This window comes from Prunus mume, linkage group LG4 (genome assembly GCF_029339155.1).
Source record: "Prunus mume cultivar Tortuosa linkage group LG4, ASM2933915v1, whole genome shotgun sequence".
Lineage (NCBI taxonomy): Eukaryota > Viridiplantae > Streptophyta > Magnoliopsida > Rosales > Rosaceae > Prunus > Prunus mume.
The window spans coordinates 336,903-359,463 of NC_142701.1; the positions used below are offsets into that span (position 1 = coordinate 336,903).

The 22,561-nt window shown below is 36.1% G+C and overlaps 5 protein-coding genes and 1 non-coding gene across 11 annotated transcripts; 2 read left to right on the plus strand and 4 right to left on the minus strand.

Annotated features, from left to right (window-relative positions):
- Positions 1 to 5,448, minus strand: LOC103328694 (uncharacterized). 5 transcript variants are annotated; one of them, XM_008231103.3, is made up of 10 exons: positions 5,340 to 5,447; positions 5,002 to 5,119; positions 4,089 to 4,134; positions 3,289 to 3,535; positions 2,032 to 2,103; positions 1,861 to 1,928; positions 1,572 to 1,725; positions 961 to 1,041; positions 772 to 861; positions 1 to 420 (listed from the first exon to the last, which is right to left on the minus strand). In XM_008231103.3, the coding sequence occupies exons 4-10, from the start codon at positions 3,532 to 3,534 to the stop codon at positions 343 to 345; spliced, it is 789 nt and encodes a 262-aa protein (XP_008229325.2). In that variant the 5' UTR covers position 3,535; positions 4,089 to 4,134; positions 5,002 to 5,119; positions 5,340 to 5,447; the 3' UTR covers positions 1 to 342. The 5 variants fall into 5 exon arrangements, with proteins under 5 accessions (XP_008229325.2, XP_088907278.1, XP_088907279.1 ...); XM_089051152.1 differs by lacking the exons at positions 5,002 to 5,119; positions 5,340 to 5,447 and adding exons at positions 4,402 to 4,477; positions 4,594 to 4,803; XM_089051153.1 differs by lacking the exon at positions 4,089 to 4,134 and having other exon boundaries at positions 5,340 to 5,448.
- A 939-nt stretch (positions 5,449 to 6,387) lies between these two features.
- LOC103328696 (protein PIN-LIKES 2-like) lies at positions 6,388 to 8,353 on the minus strand. 2 transcript variants are annotated; one of them, XM_089051205.1, is made up of 2 exons: positions 8,218 to 8,353; positions 6,388 to 7,681 (listed from the first exon to the last, which is right to left on the minus strand). In XM_089051205.1, exons 1-2 carry the CDS (start codon positions 8,306 to 8,308, stop codon positions 6,642 to 6,644), a joined length of 1,131 nt encoding a protein of 376 aa, XP_088907331.1. In that variant the 5' UTR covers positions 8,309 to 8,353; the 3' UTR covers positions 6,388 to 6,641. The 2 variants fall into 2 exon arrangements, with proteins under 2 accessions (XP_088907331.1, XP_008229326.2); XM_008231104.2 differs by lacking the exon at positions 8,218 to 8,353 and having other exon boundaries at positions 6,388 to 8,206.
- A 2,984-nt stretch (positions 8,354 to 11,337) lies between these two features.
- On the plus strand, positions 11,338 to 11,643 carry LOC148917572 (signal recognition particle RNA). Its single transcript, XR_016126571.1, has one exon.
- A 511-nt stretch (positions 11,644 to 12,154) lies between these two features.
- On the minus strand, positions 12,155 to 13,024 carry LOC148917573 (uncharacterized). Its single transcript, XM_089050958.1, has one exon. It carries the CDS (start codon positions 12,967 to 12,969, stop codon positions 12,496 to 12,498), a length of 474 nt encoding a protein of 157 aa, XP_088907084.1. The 5' UTR covers positions 12,970 to 13,024; the 3' UTR covers positions 12,155 to 12,495.
- Positions 13,025 to 15,254: 2,230 nt separating this feature from the next.
- On the minus strand, positions 15,255 to 17,565 carry LOC103328698 (carboxypeptidase). Its single transcript, XM_008231106.3, has 2 exons — positions 17,290 to 17,565; positions 15,255 to 15,657 (listed from the first exon to the last, which is right to left on the minus strand). The coding sequence occupies exons 1-2, from the start codon at positions 17,498 to 17,500 to the stop codon at positions 15,503 to 15,505; spliced, it is 366 nt and encodes a 121-aa protein (XP_008229328.2). The 5' UTR covers positions 17,501 to 17,565; the 3' UTR covers positions 15,255 to 15,502.
- Positions 17,566 to 17,572: 7 nt separating this feature from the next.
- On the plus strand, positions 17,573 to 20,949 carry LOC148917574 (uncharacterized). The gene is made up of 4 exons (XM_089050957.1): positions 17,573 to 17,972; positions 18,292 to 18,659; positions 19,390 to 19,432; positions 20,020 to 20,949. The coding sequence occupies exons 1-4, from the start codon at positions 17,840 to 17,842 to the stop codon at positions 20,514 to 20,516; spliced, it is 1,041 nt and encodes a 346-aa protein (XP_088907083.1). The 5' UTR covers positions 17,573 to 17,839; the 3' UTR covers positions 20,517 to 20,949.
- The last annotated feature ends 1,612 nt before the right edge of the window (positions 20,950 to 22,561 follow it).

Sequence of the window (22,561 nt, forward strand, 5' to 3'; positions counted from 1 at the left end):
TTAAAAGTGAAAGCAGCAATCATGTTCCTTTTGGATAAAATACATCAACTCACTATTAAAATTTACATGCAGCTTTGATTTCTAGGATTCCCATAATTTGTATGCTGTACTTGAAAAGAAAAAAGCTTATATCCAATGCTGTCTACACACAGCTTTCAGAATCGTGGTAAGCAAAAGGTTTGCCGGTAATCGATGCTTCGAGCACATTGTCTTGAAATGATGATGTCACTGATCATGTTCATCTGCATTACACATAATTGCAGATCTTGATTATTGATCCGTTTCTGGGATGTTGCAGTGATAGCAAATGATTCCACCAGCCAAGAGTGGTGGCTGAATCAATTATCGAATTTGAATCAAGCGTGATGGATATGCCAAGTCATTTTCTTCGTCAGATGTGGCAAGGGAAATTTCAGGATCCTAGTGCACATGAACCAACAAATTCAGCTGTCAATTTCAATAAGAATTCATGGTCTGCTTATTCCAGATCTACTGTATTGTATAATGAAAAGCAATGCTTACACAGATGATCAATGTCATGCGCATACGATGATTTCTACAAATATTATATTAACTTAATACCAGAACAGAAGTGCGTAAGAGACAAAACTATGATAAGATTCATGATTTCTATGGAATTGCATTAACTTGTTACAGGCAAAATCACGTGCACACACAGGAAGTAATAGTGGAAGTCATGGATGCTGCTCAGTGTTTCAATAAAATGATGAAGTGAATCCGACATGGTTAATGAGTTCTTATATGACTAACCTGTTGACGCCGCTGACGTTGGATAGCAGTGAATGCTCTAACCATGATATAGATTGGAAATAGAATCCCAATCGTTCTCAACATCAGTAACTGCAGCATAATGAAGATATCAATATGTTTCTTTTACATTTTCCTGAAGAGCATTTCATCCTTAAAAAGGAAAAAGAAAACTGCGCTAGCCAAACTTACTGTGAACAATGTCAATGAGTACTCTCCAGCTCCGCTTATTAAGAATGGAAGAGTATGGCGTAAAACCAGAAGAACCATAAACTGAAAATAAACAAATACGTAAGCACATGCTGTAAAATATGGTGAAGTACAGAAGTCCAAAATACCAATTATTTGAAATTTATCAGACTTGACATATCATATTCTTTTATGGCTAAAATTCAGAACACAAAAATTCTCCAATAGTTTCAAAAGAATCCCAAAGGTCATTGGGTAGCGTATTCCACCTTAGACAAAATGGCCATGTACAATTTCGAAATATGATACGGTTTGTTTATAAGAAATTATATTCAGACTTAAATGATCAGAAGAGAGATTCATTTATTCAAGTTTCATGGTTATATGTTCTGCCAAATATAGGTTGCCCGATATAAAGATCAGAGTGTTCTGTTTAAACAAACAGATGAGGAGAACCCAATGGTTTTCTTGAATGTCATACTATGGAAAAACAAAATACTCAGCAGGAAATATTCTTTTCTTTGAGTAAGATGTCGGAAATTCTGTACCATTTTTCTATTTTCCCTTACTATCAAAATGCACCTGAGAGAGAGAGAGAGAGAGAGAGAGATTACGATGATAGCAACTACACGGCAGCATATCAAGCTTCTTGAAGAGGGAGCTGAGTATTCATCATCAAAGTCGGTATTCATATATTCATGATCAGCAGTAACCATTGCTATAAATTGAGGATTCTGCAGATCCCTTCTGGAAATCTCCCAATTCCCCCTAAGATGGTAACAACAATTTGAGTATAACTTTTATGATTCTCAATGAGTTTATAATTCTCAATGAGTTATAAGTGATCCTTTGTTGAAGCAAAATAGAAAACCTTGAGTGTATAATGGATGGGGAGAGAGATACCGGAAGTTCATCGGAATACCACTATAATGAAATAGAGGAGGTGGTGCTGTATAATCTGGCGTGAATTGCTGCAATTTCACAATCAACAGGAAAAAGGAAAGTCCCCCCAGTTTAATAAGGTCATAAAACATAACTAAAGTCTGAAACATGTTCAGTTAAACAATGGCATACCTGGTGGCAAATCTCGCATATTGTATCACCCTTCTCATTGCACCACCTCTGAACACATTTACGATGAGCATACTGCAAAATATGAATATCAAGTAAATAAATGACTGCAATATAAATCCAATTGAATACTTGCCATGGCCAGAAAGCAGGCGCCAGAGAAAGGGGAAGACAAAGAAAATAGCTGTTTTGGTAAATCCCTCTGATGTGTAATAGTACTTGATGGAATGAAAAAATAAGCTACTAAAAAACAACTTGTCATGACCATCTGTATCATACTCAGTAAACCATGGCCACAATCAGGAGTCCAAACTTGGTTGAGAGTTATTACTTGTGGTACGGTCTTGCTTCTTATACTATATATTCCAAATTATTCCAGAAGATTTTTCCTATGCCACTTTCAACATGTTTTGATCCGAAGTAGACATATTATCCAGAAATTAAATCAACGTCTTCAAGATTCTGGATATTATATATCTATACATATACATACATGCCCTTATAATATGATGCTTGAAAAGAAATTCAGAATTCATAAATTTGAAAATCTTAGAGTTCAAAGTGCAGTTTTCCCTGCTACTACGAAATCAGTTGACTATTTAACTCTCGTTAAAAATGATGTTCTGCTTCAAACTTGATTTGAACATTTTTTAAAGCCTAAATCAGAGTACAATATCCATAAAGGAACTATATTGCAGTGTGTTCGACTGAACTCATAGAGACATGGCTTCTCAATTTTTTGGTCTGTGTTCCCAAACTTTTAATTCGGTAACATAAACCACTAATTTAAGAGGGATATTCATACTGAGGGAACTGTAATTCTAAAGTAGAAGCCCAATTATTGAAGTTTGGCAAACAACATGGACCATCATCATTAAGCATATTGACAGTAATTATAAACACCATAAAGTAGGAAAAGATGGGTAGCCTAGCTAGAAAATTAAATAATTGAGATTTCTGTGTAAGAATATTGTTTATAAGCAAGGGGATGAATTTGATGAAGAGAATCAATGACGCAAGACATAAGTTTTTCAACTTTGAAGCAATAGAAATGAATATTTATGAGTTTGATCAAACTAAATAAAATTTTATTAAAAAAAAAAAAAAAAAAAAGGGACTACTTGGTAGTAGAATTATGTGGGAACTGTCATTAACATCGATGCATGAGAAAGAAGTTTAGAGGAAACAAGAGATTCAGTCCAGTCTTTAAAAAGCAAACACGAGAAGAAGTTTCAACAGAAAAGCCAGTGCACAACTGACCTTCAAGCTGCCACAGCAAGAACATGGTGTTTCCATGTTTGAATCATCATCCTCATCATGGCAAATCCTACACTGTACAAATTTACTAGAAGATGACCCATTCACATCTATTTTATGGGAAGAGTCCATAGTATCTTGGCTTGCTGTGAGTGTTGGGTGCTGCAACTGATATGTGCTCTCTATAACAGCTTCTAGGGTAGATTCAGTGATCAGTCGATCAACAAACAACACAAAATGATCCCCCATCCTTTAAATTACAAAAGAAAATCACTTTAGAATCATCTAAGCAACCTAACTGGAACTTCACATTTCAATTTCCACCAAAAGTTAGAACTAAAATATCACCATAACTCCGTATAATTTCAAAACAATAAACCATTAAAACAATCCAGTCAAGGAAATATAAATCTGCAACAGAAACTGAAGCCCTTAGACAAATGAAAAGAGGAAAGAACAAAGAAAATAAAATACGAAGTATAAGAAGCAAAAAATTGTGAAAAAAAAAATGATGAAAATGAAAAGCCAAATGTTCTGTTCTAATTGATGGGACAACTTAGGATACTGAAAGGCCACCTAAACAAATCTTAAAGCTCATACTGTTTCTTCATATGATAAATAAAACCTCCACTTGATCAAGCAGATATTGAAAGTAATAATTTTCTCTCATTTCAACCGTCTACTCAGAACAAAAGAGCAGGAACACTAAATATCCATGCACAAAAGGACAGAACATATCTCATAGAGCGCTAAGAAATTTGCAAATAGTGCAACTAAGAAGCAAGAAAGGTTGGGAATATCACCTCTAACACAGTCAAAAGAATGTTAGCATCGCTATAGAAACGAACCCTAGTCATCAAAAGAAAAAGAAGTGAGACAAAAATAACTGTGGAACAAGATGAAACCAGATCTTCTAATCTTGAAATTCAGCTACTCGAAGACGAATATTTATATAATTTAAAGATGAAGAAAGATCCAACACAAAAATCCAAAACACTGGTTTCCTCCCTTTCACTCTGTTTTCTCAGGAATTAAAGGAATTTTCTGAAACCATTGAGCAACCATCAATGCAACCATGAAACCTAATTATCAATGCATCAAAATAATTATCCATACATTGTGAAAACAAATACTAAAGAATGACGAGAAGAATCCCAAAAAAGGAGGTAGAGGCAAAGGAGCAACACTCAAGCTGCATCAAGATCAATAAAGGACCATCAGGCACGAAAGGGAAAAAGGAAAGGAAAATAGGAGAGGTAAAGCCGAGCAACAAACAAAAAAGGGGAAAGATATCAAAAGTCAATGTACCTTTTTGTGAAAAAATGAGAAGCTATAATGGATAGGGATTAAAAGCAGAAAATGCAGCTGTAGGAAGTCGAACAGAATATAGTTGACAACAAAAAATTAACGACATTGAAATGACACAAGGAAAACCCAACAGAAAAAATGCAATATAAAATTATCCAAAGAAAAAGAAAAAGATTTGATCTTTTTTGTTAATTCTTTTTTTCAAAAGAAAAAAAAAAAGAAAACCCAGAAACCAATAACTTGGAAGAACTGCCCAAATCAAATACAACACCAGAAATGCACAATGTGAGAGAGAGGTTAGAAAATGATATGCCCACAAAAATAAATGACGTTAAGGTATGATTGATTGGCATGTGGGAAAGATTAAATGAGAGAGAGAGAGAGAGAGAGAAAGAGAGGGAAGCTTACAAGAATAGGAATGGGATTCTCTGCAATGGAAGAAAGGAAGAAAGCAGCAATCTTTTGCCTTGTAGCTTGTGTATCTTGAAACGACGAAGCAAGAGATGGAGTGTTGTCGTAGTACACACTACAGTATTTCAAATTTACAACAACAATAATATTGATAAAATCACCAACACAACACCCAAAAATCCATTAGAAAGAAAGCAAGCATTTTTCTTGTTTTGGGTAAAGAAGCGAAGAAACCAAGCATTTAAGGGACATTGTACTTGTACGCACGAGTCTGTAGAAATGGGAGAGAGTGGGACGAAGAGGGAAAGGTGAGAGAGAGAGGGAGAGATTCTAACCGCAAATGAGAAAATAACCCCACCACGCCACACTCACATCTCATCCCACTCTTCCTCTTCTTCCTCCTATCACCGATTTCCTCGTTTTCTTTTTACTTTTTAGTCATTCAATTTCTCTCTCACCATATTTTTTTTTGTCGTGTTGCTCAATTATCGCGAGTTTGGTTGCGTTAAGTTGGGGATGGTACTGAAAAAGGGTGAACAAGTGTTTGACAGGGCAGTACTACTGAAACATCTCTCCAAATAATTTCATCAATGCATTGACAATGTCGGTATAATATCTCACAAAATTAGGAGATTTAATAAGAGGTAGTTGAGTGGAAATTTTGGTCAAGTTTTCGGTGAATTTCAGTGCAATTTTGATCCTACGAAACCTTGCAATTTCTAGTCAACATTCCACAAAGTGTGATTTGAAATTCAAAGGCAACAAAAGAAAAATGTTGCAACTGTTTCCTCCAGCAAGTTAAAGTGACTCACATTGTTCCTTTAACTAAAGTTTTGTGATTGACATTGCATCCCACCATCAAATCAATCAAAACAACATGATACTTTTAAAAAATAACAGGCCGATTAAGCCTAAAACTTATCTTGTACTCTTGAGGTATCATATGATTTTATAAAGTATATAAAACATGGAATTGAACAGAGAAAATATATTCTACACATTGTATTAAGATTTAAAGTTCATAGTCTTATCCTAAGGTTCAGTGCATAAATGCCAATTGTTTTCCACCTTACATGCAAATTTTGTTTCCAAAGAAACTATTTATTAATTCGTTTTGAAGATTTTTTTTTTTTTTTTTTTTTTTAAGTGGAGTGAAAATTGGAGTGTAATTATCATATTTCCTCAATTTTATGTTGAGTTTTAGGGCTGCTTGTTTTGTGATTGCTATACCTTGCAAGACTAAGGATGCTTTATCTCCATTTTCAGAAGGGGCGCAAAACAAATGAATACTATTAAAATCATAAGTAAAATCCTAAGTGAATTAAAATCATAAGTAAAATCATGTAATTACAATCTATTAAAATCATGAGTAAAATCATACAATTACAAATCCGGCTGAATTCCATTACATTAAAATCATGTAATTACAATATATTAAAATCTCAATTGAATACCCCCGGAAAACTGTGGGGCCTTGCTACTAGAAGGCTCAAATAGCAAACAATTTCTTGAGTATATGCATGAAACATTTCGTGTGCTAACGTAAAAACTTGAAGGAGAAACACCAAATGAAACCGTTTTTCAATAGTTCGTAAGTAGTCTGTATATTGGAAAGAATTTGAGGTCCAAGCTCTATTTCAAAACAATATGTAGAAGTATACAATTATATAGACTGAAAGGGAGAAGACAGCAACAATATGCTGCCAGAAGAGGAGTGCAGAAGCCTCTCTGACTGCATAACCCCTCAAGCTTGCAACTGCTCCTAACAAGATAGCACTTGGTGTGGTGTATTGCAGCAAAAGAACGAACCGGTACAATGGATCATCGGCAATCAAAATGTTCAATTTATCAGCCAACAGAGTCACACCAATTCCAATCAAAGGAAGTAACAAAAGCCTTGCAACAATAATCCCAATTGTAGTTCTCATTCCTAGATTTGATTCGTTTGGACCTTCAGCCAGCATGCCTCCAAGAACAAGCACGGCCGAAGGCACCATGGCCTCAGCTAGAATTCCCAAGCTGTCTGTGATGAATGAAAGGATTTGATCATCATCAAAAACCCAAGATTTCAACTTAGGAATCATGCCAATGATAATGGCTAAAAGAGAAGCAATTGTTGGGGGCTGAAGAATGCCATGAATTGGTGTCATCCCAGCAACAGACCTGATTTTCCTCACCATTCTAGGCTCTGCCAGACACTTGGTACTTCTTGGCTGATCTCCCTTCTTCTCCTTCTCCTCCTCCTCGCCGCTGAAATCCGGAATAGCGGTGTGGGAAAGTATAGAATTGCTGCTATTAAAAAGTCTTGCAATAAAGGGTGTCTTGCAATGCTCAATTTCCTTATCTTCCATTCCAGGCCATTCAGCCTCAACAAGAAGTGGCCTAGTGAGATCATTTTCATTTCCATTTTCATTGCCGTTGTCGTTGCCATTGCCATTAGACCCCAATTCCTCAATCTCATGATATTCCTCTTCCTCAACAACAACTTCATAAGCACTTCTACTAGATTCCAAGGTGGGCTCCATCATGTGATAAACAAGTGTATAAACAAGAATAACAGAAACCCATTGGGAAAAAGATACATATGCCACACCAGCCTCAGTGCAGTCATCTTCAGTACCAAAAGGGTTATCATCACTGTGGCAAACAGAGGCCACAATTGCAAGAGGAAGATTACCTGTGTTTCCAAATGCAGTCATGATTATGGTAAATCTAAAAAATTCAGGTGGTGGCCTACAAATTATTGCTACCAAAATCCCCAAAACAAACCCAATTGTGGTACTTATAACAACATTTACAGGAATGAACCACCAATTCAGCAAGTTCTTTAAAGTGATGGATGGACCAAGATTGGTGAAGATCAAGCAGGGCAAAAAGACAGCAAACACCAGCTTACTGAGAAATGTGAAAGTGGCTTTTGGGACAAGTTGGTATTTTGGGTGAGCAAGAAGTAAACCAATGGCAGCCATACAAAGGAGCTTCAATAAAGGCAGTACTGCACTTAGGAGCAAACCTCCTCTGAGAGTGTTTCCGTGCATTGAAGCAAGGAAAAAATCCATTGTTTTGTTGCTTTCAATGGAAACCCAAGAAATTCAGAAATCAGAAGAATTGAACTGAGCAAAACTTGGATCAAACACCTCTTATAAATTCAGAAATCACAAGAATTGATCACAATAAGATCTCATAACAAGCATGAAATTAAATTAATCTGACCTGTGTTTTGAGATGTGGGGCTGTTTGTGACCTTCCAATTTGAAGCAATCATTTGATTGGTGGTTTGAGCTTTTATACAATTCACCTGCATCAACGACTTTTCACATTAACCAAATAATCAATTACATTAAAAAAATTAGTAAAAGTTGTAGTCTAAATTATAAGGAAGGAGGGTTTCTCACACACACATACTACTATAATGCTATAGTGATTCGAACCCGAAACTATTAGTTTGCAAGCGAATGTCATTTTCCATTGTAATAGACCCAGCCGACCAATTCCATTATTTTAATATTCAGACAATGAGAGAGTTTAAAAAATACATTAATTTCGGGACAGACCAGAGGGTTGAAAATGAATATCCAATAATGCATAAGATTTGAAGCGTAACATACAATCAGAGTCTGACCTTTGAAGATCATATCACATGATGCACGTGATATGTTCCATAATTGTGGTGGCTATTAAAAAAACATATATATAAATCTGAGATCTTTTCCATTATAAATAGAGTTATTTAGTTGTATACCTATTCTTAGCACTAATTATATAAATAAACTTTACACCATTTCATTTAATTTTTATTATTAAATTACTTTAATACCCTATTGAGTGTTTTGAGTTTTTTTATGAGGTTTTAAGGTTGGACTTATTTTAAGAAATTGATGGCAATTTTGTAATTTATAAGAAATTAAAAGTCTCTTTGTTATGTTGTAAATGAAATTTGGGTGTATTTCTAAAGTCTATTTCATATAACAAAATTTTTTAAAAAAAATTTGAGCTCTTATATTGAATATAATAATAAATCTCCTAAAATATAATTCATAAATTTTTTGGGATCTTTTGAGAAAAAGACCTTTTCCATTAGTAGATGAGGTAGCGCTTAAAATAAAAGTGGTACTCCAACCGAAAAAAGTATAAAGTCAATAAAAAGAAGCAAAAGCAATACGTAATTTGATTTTTTTAAAGCCGTGACAGTGAATCATCGGAAAAAAACAAAAACAAAATATGTGGGGTCAAGTTGTTTTGTTTTTTGTTGAAGGGGGCAATTCGTTATAAGTAATATTATATAAAGTTTAGTTGCTCATCAAACAATTATTTGGGGTATATTAAATATATATATATGTGCACTTTTTTCTATCAGATAAAATAAAGTATCAAATTAGAGTGCTTTTATGAGGACATTTCCTATTGAGAGGAGCGATAACATATTAAACTCATATATACTACAAAAATTCTAGAACTTGAACCCATAACCTTTCTTGGGGGAGCAATTACTTCAACCACTAAACTAGTGGGTCTTTTGCAAGGGACTTGTAACTTAAATGGTTAAGAATATTTACTGTTGCACCTGAGGTCCTGGATTTGTTTCTTGAGAGGGCCTTATTTAAGTCCCTTAGAAGAGTTCATATCTCTTAACCGTTAAATCAAATTGGTTAGTCATTGATCAAATTAGTTAGTTTGATCCAATGATTAAGAGATAGAGCATCATCTAAGGACTAAGGCCCTCACTATAGAATGACTTAGAAAGTCCAATGCCGAGCCATATAGAGAATCCATTACATGAAAAGCCCCAAAAAAAATTTTAAAAAAAAAAAAATGCAGCCTTATCCAACTTGTGGAGGAAAAGTTGTGTAAGAAATTTCTATATAATAATATTTTATGTGGCTCACATGAATGACCTATATGTTACACAAATTATTTGCTATTATAAGGGTTTAGTAAATATTATTCATAAGAATTATATTCGTCAAATTAAGAGAAGTAGTTTCCTATTCTACTTCCATGATGGGTGGTACTTACTTAGGGCTATACTAGAAAAATTGTACTCTCTCTAACTATAGATTTTGAAGGCTGATTATCAAGGAATGTATGTAAATTATGTTTATTGAAATTTCCACCTTATAGTATTTTGAAAATCATGAAGTTCAAGATCTTATTGGGTCATGAATTGAGTCTTATAACTTTATCCAAATTATGTTTAAATGTGATAATAAAGCATGATTAAGAAATTTCATGGTTTTCCGTAATGGACTTAAGGATTTAATTTATTCTGATTAAACCACAATAATTTTGATTCCATGGTTGTTTTTTATTTGGAATAAATTGTTAACGAAACATATAAACAACCACATAATTAAACGTTGTGTAGGTAATTTGATATATGAATGTATGTATGTATATTGATTCTTTTCTTTTACCTTTTATTTGGATAGTGGAAAATAACTCGGAATTTAGTTAAAAATTAAGAATTGAAGAGGAGAATTTGATATTTCTATTGTTTGGCAACTTAAAGCCACAAAACTTATTAAATGATGTGCGGAAAAAATTGTGGAAATTGGGGATCGAGATTTCCGAGTTTAAATTCCGCCAAAAAAAGCGTCATTTCATAGTTTCTATTGAGCATGATATTGTTTTTCCTTATAATTTATATCATTTACAAAATTTGGCATGCATAAATCCAAACACTAAAATTGTTAATTGCAAGACATTTAAACGATGAAGATCTAAATTCTGTCATTTTAGAATTCTATATATAAATCTAAATTACGTTTTTATATATAGAATAATGTGTTAAAATGTTGTTGAGAAGTGAACCATGAAACATATGAAATGTGGTTTTTTATTTTTAACACAATCAATATTGAGGGAGGGGATTTGAATCCAAAACCTTTGATATAAGGATAACTGCTCTTAATCATATGAGCTCGAAAACCTTCACATGTGATTTTAAGTTGTGAGGGGATGATAGCACTAGTAATTGGATGTATAACTGACAAATCCATGAAACAACAGTTTAGCACCAGTAAACTGAAGCTCACACCTCTAGGGTACCGAAAATATATCAAAAAATGGATGGGTTTTTCAAATACCATTATATAATTGATCAGATTTAGCCATTTCAATGATTGTCCAAGTTCAATCTCACAACTTGGTATTGAAAAAAAACAAATTGATCAGTCATTGCGGATGAAATTTTTAGCTTCTATTTCCGAAAAGGACTTAAACTTGTCATCTTCAGTTGAGAAAAACACAAAGAGAACGGTAGCAAGTAGTCCCACATCGACAAACTACTCCTAGAAACTATAGTTTATAAACCCATAACAAGGTAATGCTATCGCCGAGCTTGGTAACTCAAGCTTATAACCCAAGTGGGGGCACCAAGGTGTTGGAACGCTGGCTCCGCTATAGCGGGTCGGGTCATTCTTGGCAATGTTCTGGCCCGCCCGTTCCAAGCAAGGAGTCGGGTCATGTGTCTTGGGCGAAGGCTCTGGGTCACATGGTCCTTAGACAGGAGGGCAAAGCGTGAGGCTGGTTTCACAGAGCAGCGATAACCTCCCTCTCCTTGCGGTGGAAGGATAACGGGACGGAGCCAACTTGACCCATCATGAGCTGCTAGGCTGAGCCGATTGAACCAACATTTTTTTTTCCTCTTCTCATTTTCACATTTTGGTCTTTTTCAAGCTGCTTGCAATGTAAAAAATCTACAAAACCCATGTTTTAATTTCTGAAAATTGTTACTGATATTGTGGGATGCTCTCTCGATTCAAAACACAGAGATGGTGGTTGTTTATGGAATAGAGAGATGGAGGGAGGAAGAAAAGAGAGGGAGAGAATGGCAGCCAGGGGAGTCGGGGTAGGCGGTGGCTCTTTTGTCTTTTCGATGTTCTTATTTTCTCAAAATAGATTTTGAGTGGAAATATCACCAACGTGGTGATGCGATACCATTGTATAATTTCTCCTGTTTTGAGTCATGTTAGTCCATTGTCATGACCTTTCTAGAGGACAACAACAATATGCATGTATTGTTTGCAAAGATGTTCTAGTGTTGGTTTCCATTCGTTTTGTGAATAATATGTTGCTCAAGCGCAATTGTCATATCTATAATAATGCATGTAAGGATAGTCTTTCTCCAATTTCTGCCTTCTTGTCAATTACTTCATCTTTGATTTTTGACCTATTTGTCATCCGCTTTGAAATTTGACTGGATTTGAAATCCCATTTGCGTTGGTTTGGAAAAGCCCACTTGCTTGGTGACTTAGGGTTTTGGAGTTAACCATTTGCACCCCCATGTAAGCCATCTTATTCTCATTTGAGGAGTCTGGCCTCCACATTTGGTGAGAGAGAAGGTTTCTCTCTCTTTTGTTTGGGTGGAGGTGCACCAAATTTGAAAGAGAAGGCAACCACCAATTTGAAGTGGGATCTCTTATCTGAACATTGGAATTCAAATTGTACATTTACAAATTTACATAAAGCTAACCCCTAAACCTAACCACATTAACTAAGATGATGGACGGCGGATAGAGCCCCATTAGCCACCTCCATGAAACGCAGCAAGATCATGACCGTCGACGCTGGGACGCTCACGGTGACGAGAAGCAGCATGGAGAGAGCTAAACTAGGCCTAGTGTTCATGAGATAAGATTGGAGACAACCGACCAAATTGCAAATATACTCATCATAACTTGCGTAGCATTGCTTCTCCCAATGCATCCAATCCTGAGGAGGCTCGTAGTTCCTCTCCACCATTTTCATCTCATGAATACGTTTTCTCAGAACAATCAAGCTCTCGTCGACAGCGGATCGCCCTCCGTAGTGGTCCCTTGTAGCCGCCACAACAGCCATGCCAGCAGTTCTAGCAGTTGATCTCTTTGATCTTCTGTGCCCAAATCCAAGTTTTGGACATTGAGATTGACCAGAGAAAAATGGCGGAGGAGGAAGTGGCGATGAACAAAGACAATTTGCTTCCATGGGAAGAAAGATGTTTGAAGTGAAGGAGTGTTTTTGGATCGATGGAGAGAATTGACTATTGGTTCTGTATTTATAGATGTGGCTGTGCACATCAAGATCCAAGGATGGGCTAAACAGAACTTAAAAGCCTCAACCAAAGGCTAGTGGGTGATTGACACGTGTTGCTTCTCCGCGTTTTTTAGTTAGATCTGAAGTCATGGTATCACGTGTCGTTGCATGGTTAGCTCTTTGTGACTTGGGGAAGCGAAGCCGGCCAGCATTTGACATTCATATTCAGTCAGGGTCGGCGCTTTTTATTAGTGTTTTAATTAAGCATAGATGGTTATATGAATTGTTTATGGCACCGAGTTTCATAATTTTAAGTTTGTCAATGTATGTAGGTACTTTCAGTGAATGCAATATTAAAGAAAGTGATTATACTATATACATATATATATATATATATCCGTCATATTAAAGAGATTAACTTTAAATACCAACTTGTAAATCTATTTCTATTAGAGATGATACAAGTTGGTATTTAAAGTTAATCTTCTTAGTATTTTCTTATATATATATATATATATATATATAGGGTCAGGATTGGGAGACACATAAAACCACAAATTTTGACACATATTTTTAGCCTTTAGATCTAAGAGCATCCAATGGTTATAAATGCATATGAGATAATTTTATTTCAAAATAAAATAAATAAAATTTACTTTTGAAAACATTTAGTGCACAGGTTCATCTTTCCTCTACACCACCTGCTTTTCTCTCTCCTTTCCCTCTTAGCCGTATTCTTCTTTATTTCTCTCTCTCTCTCTCTCACACACACACACCTTGGTGTCTTCTTCGAAATTTCAGAAAAAGAGGAGAAAAAGAGGAACTTTGAAAGACTTCAATTTTAAGGGAGGAAAAGAGAACCTTTGAAAGCCTTAAATCTTGACTAACAGCAGAGCAAGAAGCTTCTGTTTCTCTGTTATCACATGGAAAAAAAAAACAAAACAAAAAAAGACTTGAAGTATTGAACCAAAACAGAAAAAGTCCATAAGTACCTATCTCTTTCAATCTCTCTTACTTGCTTTGCAAGTTTGGTCTCATTGTGGTAGTATCAATCGGTTGTATTTTTAAAATCACTGATGAGGAAACATGGTAAAAATAAAGAATGTCTGCTGCAGCAATTCATTGAATTTTTCTTTGAACTTTTTCTCCATTAATTATCGATATGGGATGTACAAATACTGAAGCCTTTGTAAAGAACTCTTCTCACTGTAAGTTATGTGCTATCACCATCAAAATTAGTTTTGTTTGAGGTAGCCTGTGATGAAGCCATCGTGTGGTATATCGTCGATGTTTGTTATGACTGGTGCACCAACCACAAGATGAGACTTGACCAAAAAAAAAACCACAAGATGAGAGAGAATTTGGCGATTGAGGAAATTGTTTGGGAGTGGGAGAAGAGAGACATACTAATACACAGTACTGATGTTCTTTTTCCGTTCAATCCAGCCGTGAAAGATGCGGGCAGGTCAGAATTGAAAGCAATATAGAGAGTAAACGGTGGGGAAGATGGAAGGGATTGAACACTTTTCTGGGTTAGAGCATCGTAATTAAAAGACAATGAAAAGAGAATTATTGGAAGTGTATTGCGTATGTGGGTGGGGTTGAGACTACCATCTACTTCATCATTGCCAGAAAGCCACCGGAACAATTTTTACAGAAAAAAGACGAAGAAGAAGAGTTTTTAAAACACACACACACAGAGAGAGAGAGAGAGAGAGAGAGAGAGTCAGTTGGTACACAAAATTAGTGTACTCTATTGGTGTCGAAAATTTGGCATATTAAGTTGGTATCTGTAGCATTACGGACAATGTAATATCACTAGAGAGAGTCAGTTGGTACACAAAATTAGTGTACTCTATTGGTGTCGAAAATTTGGCATATTAAGTTGGTATCTGTAGCATTACGGACAATGTAATATCACTGAATCTAACATATGTGACAGAGACTAGAAATTCCACGTGTCAAGTCCACACTGAAGCAGCCCTATAATTCTAGGAGAGGTGCCTAACATCAGTCGGGTGCGTGCGTGACTGAACACCATTGATTTGTGTGGGCCCCACTACAAGTGTCGTACAAATCAACGGCTATCATTCGTTTACCATATGGCCAGCAAGTCAACCATAGATAATACAGCAAGAAAGTATCCGAATGAATTACAACGAAATCTAAGATGATATCATATTACTGATAATTGTGCTTCCACTTGATGGATCTCTTCTGTCATTCGAGACTTAATGTGATAATAGAACTTGAAAATCATTTCATCAATTGATTTGTACACAAATATCACAACAGTGAAGAAATAATAGTAAAAATTAGCTTACAAACAAATTTTAAAGCTCAAAACTTAATCTGATATGGTTGCATACACAGGAAAAAAAGAAAATGGAAAAAGATGAGCAAAATCCATAGTAGTGTAAGTAAATGTTCACACATACAAGGTGAATCGAATCATGTACCGGTGGGGGAGGATTATATGACAGCATCAGTCATCATAGGATGAGTGAGGAGCAGCTGTGCATCCAGGGTCAAAGGGATCTTCAGATCCACAACAATGCCAGTATTGAACAACTTTTCCAGAGTCAGGAGTGTTCATGGTGCCCCCAGTGTGCACACTCTCAAACTTCCTCTTTGTTTCTCCTAAGGGAGCACAGGTGTTAAAAGCATTATACCAGAAAAACAAAACATCTGGAATGAAAGATATAACACACTGAACGTGATACTAGGAACTATGGGGAAATGAATAAGTAAATAAACATGACATTAACAACTATAACAGAGTTCAAACAAGGTATTTTAAAATGAAAATAAGCTTAATCATATCTTTGGGCATCAATGTAATACGATCTAAGTGACATAACCATATAAACTATACTCCTTTCATTGACCACCAAAACTTCAGTTGCAACTGATACAAAATAACACAAAGTAAATTTTGAGCAATATGCAGACAGTACTGAAAGAAAAACACTCCTTGTCAACTCCTTCCATTTCTCAAGCAGATAAAAGTGAGCTTAAGAGGAATAAGTCCCTTTCTATTCTGTCTGAGTTTAAGCAGAAAGTAAAAACAAAAAAACAAAAAAAGGCATTGCTTTTGACATGCACTCTTTTATTTGTTTATAAACTTTCTATATATATAGATACATATGGATATACAAACAAGTTACTTTCTCATACATTGCCTTTCAGATATGGAAGAGCCACTGATTCATGAAAATAAAAATGCAGAAACATAGCCTTCACTTCAATTATCTAAACTCAGTCAGCCACATTGAATAACATCTTTAAATATAGACAAGACCTCGAGATTCTTTCTCCCTGCATTCAGTTAACTTTTGCTAACCAATTCAATTATTCCTTACTCATTAGTTTTGAAAAAGAAAGACCGCTGAAGACTTAATTTCTCCAAATTGGATAAATCATTGAAACCCCAAAACCACAATCCACAAGCTAATCATATTATTTCACTGCAGGAATGATGATAACGATTATATTTAAGCAACATTGAAACTCTACATATTCCCTTCCAACTATTTGAGAGTTATGTCTCCCATAACCTTTCCCCTTTGTATTCCTTTCCACCCACAAGAAGAAGCCTTCTTGAAAAAACATCATGCTTAAGATTTTCAGTGATCCGAAATATTTACAAACGGAAGTCTTTTCCTATCTTATAGCAAAATGAATCACAATTGTTGATTATGTTTGATTATTGTGCCCAAGAGGGTTTGCTGATTAGCCTACAGCAAAAATCTTGGCCGAAATGCAAACTACACACCAATGCAAATTCACAACTGTTTCGTCCTCCTCGAAGAATGCAGGTGAAAATTTACAACTAATGAATTTCCAAGAAACTGACAAACATGAATCGCCCAAAACCCATTAGCACTGCATAATAGCTGAAAGTTCATAAGTCCCACATACATAAACACAAACACAGGAACTCACTCACAAGAATTTCGTATTCAACAGCGGGTAAGTTTCGAATTCAGCGAGTATGTGCACATAGAATTGAATACTCAAACTTAGGAAGCCACAATATTCAAACATGAGTATGCTTATAATATTTCTGGGCTCATAAAGCCCAGAAATTTTTCGACCAAAAAAATGCCCAGAAATTTTGGTTAACTTCATTCAAAGCCAAGCTAATCAGCAAGAAAACAGATATTAAGACCCTTTGGCTTTAAAACTTCATTCAACAAGAACATATACAATTCATGAAAACCATTAAATCTAATTTCATACAAGAAAGAAGAGAAGGCAGAAATCAGCTACCTCCGAAATGAGCTGTGTGAAAGCGACAAGCCCGGGGGTTATTGATGGAAGGGTCGAATTGGGTTTTGCAATTCTTGCACGTCCTGAGGATTATTTCATTGCTAGGCTTCGCTGAGCATCGAAATGCAGCCAATCTCAACGTGGGTTTTGGCTTCTGATGAAGAGAAAGCAAAGGACTCGGTGAATGAGCAAAACCCAAAGCCAGAGCCATCACACTTCACAACCCACAAAACAACTACCACCTTCTCCAGTATTAAATAATCCAAAAAAGATTGTGAAGAACGGGTCGGGTCGGGCCCTCGGGTCGATTTGGGGTCTGGGACTGGGTTCCCGTAGTCACCATTTATCATACTGACACAGTGACAGTGACACAGTCACGGACTAGAGGTTAAAGGACTAAAATGCCCTCTCATTTCTTCTTCTGCAGGTGGTTTCGTTTCGTTGCAATCCCTCCCTAGAACCCTAGGGTTTCCAATTTCAACTTCCTATTTGGTACCAAAATTCAGTTTCGACTCAGATAGTAAATTGCGGAGAAATTGAGCTTTAGAAAATGGCTAAAAATCGGAAGAACAACGATAACGATGAACCAAACACTGCTCCAGAGCCTGACCGATGGTACAACCTATCCCTAGGTTCCTCCTTTGTGGATCACCGTCCCTTCCCCAAATTCTGTACTTTACGTTGTAAGTCTCAGTATCCTATAAATTTTTTGTGGGTTCTGTTTGTCTGCCCAGAAAACTGAGGAAAATGAAAGCTTTCGGAGTATCATATATGAATTATGATTAGTCTGTTATGAAAGAAAATCTAAATATAAAGCTTTTCAAGTCTTTAATTGTGTAAACTTGTTTTGTTTTTACTTTGCACCATCCAAAACTTGTGAATTAGAAACTTATACTATCACTTAGTTGTTCTTTGATTTGAACTTCTCTGCTACCAATAGAGAGTCATAATGTCAAACTTTGTATCAAGATTGTTACTTTTTTTTCTTTTTCTTTTTTTCAGATGAATTTAAACCAGCTTCAATTGATAAGAATCAACCTGGTTCGTTCCACAAGAGCAAGGACAACAGGGTTACAGTTGAGTTTCACAACAACCAACATGGAAAACCCAAGGTTACTTTTGAAGGTGTCAGTGAGGATTACAAGGAGCATGATGCTGTTTTGTTCTTTGATGGTGAGAGTTTTCGGTTGGAGAGGTTGCACCGAGCAGTGAAGCGGTTGAGACATCTAAGGCTGCCTGGTGAATCTGCAGCTCCAGCAGCCTCAGTCACGAGTACATCAATTTCAGCACTGGAATCTTATTCTCCACCAACTGGTGGGAAAGGAGCAAAGCTTCAGTCTTTGAACAAGGATGTTCTTCCTCATATGCCGGTAAGTTGCATTGATTTTATTATCATTCATATCTGTTGAATGAAGAAAGAAGGCTGAAGTGTGATCTGACTCAAAAGAGGGATAATTGTATGTGTAATTGCATATGAATTGCATATCCAGGGATGGTGATTGACTTTGCAGTAGAGTTTTGATCTTGTGATACAATCTATGAAACCTGAGTAGAGTTAAGGTCAGGGGTTGCAATATCTGGGATTTAAACCAATTTTTGCGTCATATAATTTATGTTTGACCACCACAACCAGAATACTGAATATCAGAGATCTGCCTATGCTGGCACATGTGGTTTGTGTGCCCGGTCTTTATTGCTTGCACTAATCAATTGCAATCACTGCCTTATGAATGGGAGCGGTAGCACTATGAAACTCATACCCCTCAATATTATTATTTTGCACATCATGGAATCAAATGAAATCTTGCGTCTTTGTTATACTTCGTATTTTCTTTTTGCTTTCTATGGGGCTGAATTAATCTTCTTGGTGTGCTAACTGCTATTATCATATCTAGAGAAAGTTGCCCATATCCTTCTGTTCTGCTTCACTTATAACCTGAAGTATTGAATGCTGCATTTTTTTTCCCTTTTGTTAAATAGAATTGTGAAAGAATTGGATTTGTTAAATAGCATGAACATCTCTTTCTAATTGCACATTCCTTACAGGAATCTTACAATTATATGATGATTCAAACTTCTTGCTTACATGTAATTGTACAGGTGGAGGTGAAAGGAATTGATATCAACAACTCAGAGAGCTTAGGTACATGTGTTCTTAAACCCCTGTTTGTTCTATGGAAATTTTGTTATTCTGCATTATGTGATACAATCTTCTAATGTTTGACCTTCATGACTGGATTTCTTCAAATTCAATTAATAATGTCATAATGATACTTATTTTTCACAAAATAAGATGATAAATGTAAGTAACAGATGCATGATGACCGTCAACTTTCTTTGGCTATCCTGCGCCAGGTGGAGCCTTTTAATGAGAAAGTTGTTCTTATTAGCTTAAAACGTTTTTCTGTGCAAAATACACTCCCTTCAGAGAATATGTGATTATATAAATCATCCTTCTTTTTTATACTTTTTATTTTCAATTTGATGTTGAACAGAAAAGTTGAATTTGTAAAATTAAATGTTGATAAAAATAAAATAAAATTGTAGTTGCATATACTGCATTAAAAATCAATGGTAGTTTTATTTTATTTTTGGTATTTTGGTGTTCTGAATTGACTTTTGATGATTAAACAGATGGACTTACATTAAATGCCTTAATTATTGCAGTTTTTTAATCTAGCTTTTTATAAAAAGATAACATGTTGATACTTTTTATAATCTTCTTTCTAGCCCCAGGCCCAACATCTGAAACTGACAAGGATTTTGATTGTCCACCTTCCTTACCAAATCCACCAGCTGCATCTCCTGATGCAGAACCTAGAAGTGATGAGATGGATGAAGAAGTAGATGTTGTCATTGATGATGATGATGATGATGATGTTGTTGTTGTGCATGATACAACTGGGAAAGGAAAGTCTCCTGTAAATGAATTTCACACTGGCATTGACATTAACATACCTCATCCAGGTGATCTGGATGATGAGATTGCTGATGTAGATGTAGATGATGTGGTGGATAATGTCCCAAATGCTGCAGAAGCCCTTAGAGCTCAAGTGAATGCTGAGGTGGAAGGGAAGCAGACTTCAAGCTCTAGTGATAGTAGTGGGAGTGAGAGTAGTGGGAGTGAAAGCGGCAGTGGAAGTGGCAGTGGAAATGAAAGCGAGAGCGTGAGTAGCAGCAGTGATACTGAAAGCAGTGAAGGTGGTGACTCAGTAAATTCTATCTAGTGGAACGAAAAGAGGCATTATATAAAGACCTTGCATAGTGAAGTAGTAAGTACATAACATAGCTAGCATTAATGTGATTCTCCATGGAAAAATGCTCCTCGGAAGTAGTAGGTACAAAATGATGCAAACATGTCTCACCCTTGCTACTAGGCTGAAAATTTGATTGAAAGCTTGGTAATTGTGTACATCTAGACCACCATCTGGTACAGCAGAGATCCCATGTGAGGGTCTCTTCTCCAATTTGGTTGACATGCTTGAGTAGATCTAACAATTTGATGGGAGATTGACCGAGTAAAATGTATTGTAAATTATGTAGATTGGACTACTTTTTATGATGTATCTAATATCAAGGGACATGGTCTCGGAGGACAAAAACTGATGGATTGTAATGTTTATTAGCATATATTTTATTCACTATTTTACTGCCTTTGAATTTTCGATGTGTCTAATCGCATTTGAAACAAAGTATTTGGATGGGGCTGCAATGTATTCATCCGACCTTTTTTAAACAGGAATATGTTGACTGGGTATGCCTGTGCCATACCAGCTGCATCTCTTTAGACGAAAAGTAAAAAGACTATGTTTGATGGATCACAGAATTCATTGAGAGCTCAAGACTTGAGTAATTTAAATTATGTTTGTAAATTAAATATCTTAGGCTGCTAAGATGGTAGAAATACATCGCAGTGTTTAGGAATGTTATTGAGAAAGGGAAGACCCCACAGGAGCGATCAAGATGCCTAACTGTTATCGCGTACTTCTGCTGGCAGATCTGGAAGGATAGGTGCAAAGCAGTGCTGGAACACATCTCCCCTTCACCAGCTAGAACTACCCACGCTGCCTCTATTGCCATCAATGAATTCCTTGGCTCCCTTGATAATGGCAGACATCAAATTGAGCCTCCTACCCTCTCTAATGACAACCAGCAACATCTTTGGAGCCCCCCCTGCCTCTCCCTTTGTCAAAGTTAATGTGGATGCATCATGGAATCCAAACTCAAAGAGGGTTGGCATTGGTATCCTAATTAGGAACACCCATGGAGACTCTATCAAGGGTACATCCATCCCATCAGTGGCGAACTCTGCCATAGAGGCTGAGGCACAGGCTTGTCTTGAAGGTTGTAAGCTCGCTGCTGAGATGGGTTATCGTCAAGTAACTTTTGAAATCTGATTGCAAGGAAATAATCTCTCCTTTGAAGGGCCCCTTATCCAATGGAAGGTGGGAAATCTATCCTATCCTAAGTAATGTTCGAGATGTTTTTTGAACTGCTTCCAGACCTACGTTTGGAAGTGGATTCCTAGAACCGCCAACCAAGCGGCAGATCATTTGGCAATGCTTGCCATTTCGAGGATGAGCCCGGAAGTATGGGTCAACCGACCCCCATCCTCTCTAATGCATATCCTGAACAAAGATGGTTTACCATGCCCCCCAAGGAGTGCTTAATGTTTGCGGTTGTGTGGGCTTCGACGTATCCGGTTGTCTTATGACTACGTCTTTTTCTTAGTCCTCCTTCCATGCAGCTGTGCTGTTTTATTTCTTGTTGTTCGTTGTGCCTAGCTTTATAGGCTGTGTACTTCTCTTGGCTGTTTGCCTTTTTATGAAATTCCATTTTTCAGACCCAAAAAAAAAAAAAAAAAAAAAATACATCGCAGTGTTCTTCTTTACTATCTTCGCATTGGTATAGGGAAGTCCTCCTAAGATGGGGGACAATATATGGGAATGTTTTCTCTAGGTACCATAAGAGCAGTTTAGTAGCTCATGAAGCTCTTTTTGTCTAGGGATAGCAATTTTACTTGTGGGTAAGGGTTTTTGCAGGGATTCGATCTTAATGGGTCAAATATGAAAGACAAAAGAGGGGTATGAGGATGGGTACGGAGAATTTTTTGGGTATGGTGTTCGGGGACCGGCAGTGATGGTATTTTATATATATATATTATTTTTTTTTGTATATATAAATATGCTATTAAAGTGATTGTACTGACTAAGTTTTATATTATTATATTATTATATTATATACTTACATATATTTATTTATACAAATCTTA